The 7,365-nt window shown below is 46.3% G+C and overlaps 1 protein-coding gene across 1 annotated transcript; it reads right to left on the minus strand.

Moving 5' to 3' along the window:
• Nucleotides 1–1,466: 1,466 nt before the first annotated feature.
• On the minus strand, nucleotides 1,467–6,255 carry LOC142651569 (uncharacterized). The gene is made up of 2 exons (XM_075826448.1): nucleotides 3,439–6,255; nucleotides 1,467–2,894 (listed from the first exon to the last, which is right to left on the minus strand). The coding sequence occupies exons 1-2, from the start codon at nucleotides 6,253–6,255 to the stop codon at nucleotides 2,841–2,843; spliced, it is 2,871 nt and encodes a 956-aa protein (XP_075682563.1). The 3' UTR covers nucleotides 1,467–2,840.
• Between the last annotated feature and the right edge of the window lie 1,110 nt (nucleotides 6,256–7,365).

Here is a 7,365-nt window from a genome sequence, read left to right on the forward strand (position 1 = left end):
GTAGAGGTCGTTCATCGGGAACTGTGCACAGTCTGGGCCCAGGTTCAGAAAAACCTAGAGGTGTCCCAGAGCGTACAAAAAACTCAGGCTGATAAAAAACGTTCTGCTAACCCCCTGTTTATGGTCGGGGATCTGGTGTGGTTGTCGTCTAGGAACTTGCGTCTCAAGGTTCCGTCCAAGAAGTTTGCTCCCCGGTTTATTGGGCCGTATAAGGTCATTGAGGTCCTCAATCCTGTCTCCTTCCGGCTGGAGTTACCCCCGTCTTTTCGGATACACGACGTGTTTCATGCCTCCCTCCTCAAACGCTGCTCCCCGTCCTTGGCTCCCTCGAGGAGACCTCCTGTTCCCATCCTCACCCCGGAGGGGGTGGAATTCGAGGTGGCCAGGATTGTGGACAGCAAGATGGTCCAAGGCTCCCTCCAGTACCTGGTCCAATGGAGAGGATACGGGCCCGAGGAGAGGACTTGGGTACCCGCCCGGGATGTTCACGCTGGGGTATTGGTCAGGAGGTTCCACCTGCGTTTCCCCAGTAAGCCAGGTCCACTTAGAAAGGGTCCGGTGGCCCCTCATAAAAGGGGGGGTACTGTAAAGGATCTGCCAGGCACTGCGGGGTTAACTCCCAGAACTAATCAGTCAGCACCTGAGAATACATCCCTGAGACTGACTCCTGCTTCCACCATTCAGGCTGGCAGGCTTAGGAGTGGGAGAGCCTATCGTAACCTTGCCAGACTCAGCTAGCTCCCGCCCTCGGTCTATTTAAGCCTGCACTTCCTGTCCCTCGGTGCTTGTTATTGCTTTTGTTTCCTTCCTTGTGGTTCCTGGCCCAGCTACAGCTCCTGCTATTTTTGATCCTGCTCCATACCGACCCTGGCTTACCGACTACTCTTCTGCTTTTCGTTTTGTACCTCGCACACTCCTGGCTTGACTCGGCTCGTTCACCACTCTGGTTGCTCACGGTGTTGCCGTGGGCAACGGCCCCTTTTCCTTGCTTGTGTTCCTTGTATGTTTGTCGTGTTTGTCGTGCACTTACTGAGCGCAGGGACCGCCGCCCAGTTGTACCCCGTCGCCTAGGGCGGGTCGTTGCAAGTAGGCAGGGACAGAGTGGCGGGTAGATTAGGGCTCACTTGTCCGTCTCCCTACCCCCAGCCGTTACAGTATTGTTGATTAAAAGGTTTCGGCTTATGATAGACAATTTTCTTAGCCTTCTTACATAGCAGAGGTATCAGACATGCTACTAATTTAACAAAAACGTATATAATCAATATTATGAGTAATATATGTAAAGCGCCTTGCATGAGTCCTGCAGCCCATCCTCTAATGCCTCTGAACCATGAGGCCGGGTTCAGCCATGACAACCAGTCTGGCCAATCTAGGTTCCAATCTTCTTCAGAATTAGCTTTCCTAAATTCCTCCTTTAATTGCTTTGCTTGTTCAATATCATGTTTAATCTGTACTGTCCCTTGGGGATCTATATAATGACAGCATGCAGGACCCACTATCTGGCACATACCCCCTTGACTTGCAGTTAAGTAATCTAGTACAAGTGTATGTTGGTTAGTAACAGTAATAAGCTGTCGGGTAAGTACTGAAGATACATTTAAAGCATCAAATATTAATTCGGTAATATTGTCAAACAACACTGCTAGTTTTTCTATGTTATGTGCATTTCTAATTGGTCCTCCAAAGATGGATAGAGCATATCCTAACTTGGTGTGCCAAGGTAAGTGTACCAATGGGTGGGCTTTTTGCTTTCCCTCCCTTTTGTACAGCATATGTTTTGGTACTTTATCATAAGGAAGTGCATCCTTGTCCCATGTCCAGGTAGCAGACTGTAACCTAGCTAGGGTACAGGTACCTGTGGTAGTCTGCGGGATCCATTTATATGCATTATGTCCGCACACTATATATATATCATGGGGAAGGTCAAACCATTGCATACTTCCTAGGGTTAACATGTGAGCAAAATGAACTAGGGGAAAAGACTGCTGTAATACACACCAAGGACAATTTGTTCCCAAAGACCCATGGTATACTCCTGAGCATCCACAATACATCGTTTCATTCCCTTGTAAGTCTGTTTCTTCCATATACCCTGGATAACGTTTACAATCAGTCTTACTTCCTGAAGGGAAGAAATGGCCGTATTCCCAACTACCATTATGTATGTACCGTTCTACCAGACTTGGTCTAAATACATCTGAGGTCTGTTGGGTTTTATTGAAGCTTATCTTTATGCCTTTTATGGGGATCTCACCTAGTGTCAGTGTTTTAGTGACATTTTTAGGGACCCATTTTCCATTTTCCTTTTGTGTGAGAATCAGTGCCTTACCAGGTATCAGGGTTAGATTTACCTGCCACCAGGGATCCTCCATCCATCCTGCTATGGGTAAGGGCACACTGGTATTAGACCATGTATACCTTTTTGTGTTATCCTTTACCTTTGAGGGATCCCAAGATGTAGTGTTAAGAAGTTCTTTCTCACTAAGGGGCACAGCCATGTATGGCATGGATTTTGAACTTATAGGACTGTGTGTACATATCCAACAATCAGATAAGTTTGTTAATGCTGTTATAATTTGATGATGTTTTATGAATTTATTGTCCACTTCCTCCTTGAGAACTTGAGTCATCGTCCCCACGAGGGGCAACATCAACACCAACCCTGCCAAGGGCAACATCATCGATCGAGGCGACGTCATCTGGGCTGATAACCTTTTTGCAATGGCTTGCATGTATCCAATTGGCTCGTCCTTGGAGCTTCACTGATGTGGCGGTGACCAGCTGTACTTCTACTGGTTGGCTGTACCTTGGTTCCAGACTGCTCCTGTTGTGTATCTTTGTTACCACCCAGTCTCCAGGTTGTAGTGAGTGGGTACCTGAAAGAAAGTTTGGATCTGGAATAGAAGAAAGGATTAGTTTATGTGTCCTCTCCAGTTGTTTGTGTAGGGCAGCCAAGTACGTGGTCATATTGTCATAATGCTTTTGTAACTGCTGAGGAAAATACAGTCCTGTCTTTGGCATATTTCCAAACAATATTTCATAGGGAGAAAGTTTATCCTTCCCTCTTGGTGTGGTTCTTACAGAGTATAAAGCCAGGGGTAGACATTGTGTCCACGGTAAAGAAGTTTCATTCATGGCCTTCTGGATTTTTAATTTCAAAGTTCCATTTAGTCTTTCTACCTTACCACTGCTTTGTGGGTGATAGGGAGTGTGAAATGCTTGTTCTATCCCAAGGCTTTTTAATATGTTCCTCAATAGTTCTTGGGTAAAGTGAGTACCTCTGTCACTTTCAATTGTCTCTGGTACTCCATAGCGGCACACTACCTCAGCTATCAGTTTCTTTGCTGTGGTATCTGCATTTGCTTTAGCCACTGGAAAAGCTTCTGGCCATCCTGAAAATAAATCAGTGCAAACAAGTACATATTGGTACATTCCCACCTTAGGTAGTTGTATGTAGTCCACCTGTAATCGCTGAAAGGGGTAGTAGGACTTAGGAGTGTGTTTAGCTGGTGTTTTGGTGGTTTTACCAGGGTTGTGTTGTGCACATGTCATGCAGCCCTCTGTATATTTGGCTGCTGCATTTTGAAAACCAGGAGCATGCCATGTCTGTAACACTAGCTGGCTCATAGCTCCCTTTGAACTGTGTGTTTTCCCATGGGCTAGGGCACACATCATTGGATACAGTGCTCTTGGTAGGCAAACCTTAGAATTAAGATGCCTCAACTGTCCTAGACCTATTGCTGCACCTCTCTCCTCCCATTCTGCTTGCTCTTGAGGGGGTGCTTGGTCCTGGAAAGCACGCAACAGGGTCTCTGTGATGGGTTGTAAAACAGGCTTCACAATCATCAGAGGGAGAGCAGCAGCGTCCTTTGCCGCTGCATCCGCAGCCTCATTCCCTTTTGATAGGAGATCACTGTTATTAGTGTGTGCCTGTACTTTGACTATAGCTGCTTGGTCTGGCATGTGCAGTGATTCTAAAAGTTCTTCTACTGCTTTTGCATTCTTTATAGGTTTACCTGCCGAGGTCAAGAACCCTCTGGCTCTCCATATTGTCCCAAAGTCATGTGCAACTCCAAAGGCATATCTGGAGTCAGTGTATATGTTGACACGCTGTCCCTTACCCAATTTACACGCCTCAGCGAGTGCTTTTAGTTCTGCCTCCTGAGCTGAGCTGCTGGAGGGTAGGGACTGTTGTATGACGGCCTTACCATTGTGGACCACTGCATACCCGGTGAGGAAATGTCCTTTGTCTTCGCTCCAATATCGAGATCCATCTACAAAATACTCAGCATCAGGGTTAATCAGAGCAACATCAAATATACTGTTTATGCCGTTTGATTCCATATCCACTAGGCTTTGACAGTCATGTTCATGTTCAAAATTAAATAGTTCATCATCAGTGGATAGTTGAAAAATAAGGGGGTGTCCATGTCCCTGTCCCCCCACTCCTCCCTCCTTTTGTTCAGAATCTAGGGGCAGGAGTGTAGCTGGATTCAGAACAACACAACGTTTGATAGTCACATTAGGGGACAGAAGAGTAAGTTCAATTTTAGTAAGTCTTGCAACTGATAAGTGTTTTGTCTTGACTGTGTTCATCATTTCTTGCACTGCGTGTGGGACTTGCACAATAATGTCATGTTGGAGTACAATGTCTGTTGCTTTATCAACTAAAGCTGCTGCTGCTGAGACAGCGCGTATGCATGTCGGGGATCCTAGTACAATGGGATCCAGAGCAAGGGAGTAATAGGCAAGTGGTCGCATCTTGCCTCCATGATCTTGGGCTAATACTCCAGAGGCATGGCCTGCCTGTTCATGGCAGAACAGAGTAAATGGCTTATTGTAGTCAGGAAGTCCCAGTGCTGGCCTTGTAGTCAGTGACAGCTTCAGGGAGTGAAAATTGTCAATTGCCTCAGGTGACAGTACAAATGGGTCAGAGGTGAGACAGTCATATAATGGTTGCATCATAGCAGAGGCATCCCTGATCCAGGCTCTGCAGTACCCTATTAAACCCAAGAAAGTCCTCAATTGTTTAGGGTTTCTAGGGACTGGGTGTTTCTGTATGATTTCCAGCCTGTCAGGGGTTAAGTGTTTCATACCTTGGGAAATACAGTGACCAAGGAAAACAACTGTTTTGGCACATAATTGCAGCTTGTGCTTGCTCGCTTTACAGCCAACTTCTTCTAGGAACATTAATAGTGATTTAGAATCTGTTTCACTGTTCTCCAGACTCTCACTACAAAGTAACAAATCATCTACATATTGTAGTAGAACTGAGGACTGATTGGGGGGCTGCCAGGTGTCCAGAATATCTTTCATGGTACGTGAGAAGATATCAGGGGAGTTTGCGGCACCCTGTGGCAGCACTACCCAAGCGTACTGTCTTCCCCTCTGTGTAAATGCAAAATACTGCTGGCACTCTTTATCCAGCGGGATGGAGAAGAAAGCATTGGCTAAGTCTATAACTGTGAAATAGACTGCAGTGCCGGGGACCTGGTTGAGCAGGGTATGTGGGTTAGGCACTTGTGGTGTATTAATTATTGTCACAGCATTCACAGCCCGTAGGTCATGTACCATCCGGTACTGTACAGGTTGACCGGGCAGTGTCTTTTTCTTTACTGGGTAAAGAGGAGTGTTGAAAGGCGAGATTATGGGCACTATGAGATTGTTTTCCAGTAAGGAGTTAATATCCTTTTCTATAGCAGCGTCTTGCTGAGGACTCAGAGGATATTGCTTTATACATACAGGACGGTTCTGCATGTCTGGTTTTAAATTTACTTGTACAGGCGGCACATTTAAAACTCCTACATCCATCTTATCTTGTGCCCATAGTTTTTCTGGGATGTCTGCCAACCAAAGGGGAGGGGTACTGGGGGCTTTTTCAGTGTCCGGCATACTTGCCATACTAAGGAGTTTGCATAGCAGGGACTCTGGAATGGCAGAGGTTAATGTAGGTGTGCCAGAAGAAAAGTCCAATGCTGCTCCCAGGGCACTGAGTACATCTGTCCCCAATAAATTGTAGGGAGTGTGTGGTGACACTAACACACGGGAAACAATTGATTGTGTGTCATGTATATTCAGTCGCATTGGTTTTGTTAACTGTAACTGAAATGATGTTCCCTCCACCCCTTCACAATCTATATAGTCTGGTGATAGCAACTCTGCCGGTACATATTTGGTTTGTAATACAGTTCTGGCTGCCCCTGTGTCTACTAGAAAAGAGGTATTTTCCCCTGTGGGTAAAGTTACAGGCACCATCAATGATGGACCTGTCGGGGGGAGCACTGGGCAGAGGGAGACATCAGGGTTGCCAGTTTCCTATGCAGCAATCAAAGAATTGGGAGGCTCAACTGGACGGGAGGGACATCGGGCTGAATAATGACCCTTCTTATCACAGTTCCAGCATGTAATCTGGCTAAGATCCCTTCTCTGGGTTCTCAAAGTGTCTTTTTGTTCCCTGCCTCTTCCTCTATAGCTCCCCTTTTGTTGCATCGGGGCGAGACGGGTTCTTTTAGGAGCTAAATCTAACTCTGCACCTTTTGCAATGCTTACTAAATCATTAAACTGGCATGTACGCCAGTCGGGGCGGGATCTTTTAACAGCTTCTTGTACTGCCGGCTTAAGACCGGACATAAAAGTTATTTTTAGTAGGCGCAAGTCTTTTGCATCACCTTCTTCATACCCGTGATCTAACCACTGCTGCTGTAAAGTTGTGGCATAATCAGGGACTGACTGTTTAACATCTTGGGAAAATGACATAAAACTATCAGTTCGATCCTGTTGAGTAGCATCTACCCAGGGCTGCATAGCGTTCAGGTATTCTAGTCCTGATTGCTCATTGGTTTTATTTGCTGGTACGGGATTTGTAATAGCAGCTTGAATTTGATTTTTGAGCACTTCCCCTCCCTTTGTTTCTACCAGGCTCTCCATATCTGACCATGTAGCACGGTAAGCTAGATGTACTGCTCGCAGCTTTCTATGGAAAGCGCTGGGTGTTTTACGTGGGTCTGGGAGTGTGTTACATACAGCTAGTAAATCAGCCGGGCTCCAGGGGCGATACACAGTGGCTTCATGTGACTGGATTTCCCCTACTGCCCCAGGTACTGGTTGCCCGTCTACATCTACTGGTTTTGGTCCCCTGTGTGTATGGATACTTGATACTAACGGAAACAATCTAGTGGAGCGCTGCGTACCACAACTGACACAATATCCTGCAGTGAGGGGGTTCTGCTGCCCACAGTGTGGACATGTCCAGCAGCTGCCTTTCTTGCTATTTTCAGGATAAGGAGATGGCGCAGTTGCTGCTGTGGGGCTGTTTGGCAGTTGTAAAGGGGTTAACACATTAGTGAGGAGCTTTTCACTTAAAGG

This window comes from Rhinoderma darwinii, chromosome 5 (assembly GCF_050947455.1).
Source record: "Rhinoderma darwinii isolate aRhiDar2 chromosome 5, aRhiDar2.hap1, whole genome shotgun sequence".
Lineage (NCBI taxonomy): Eukaryota > Metazoa > Chordata > Amphibia > Anura > Rhinodermatidae > Rhinoderma > Rhinoderma darwinii.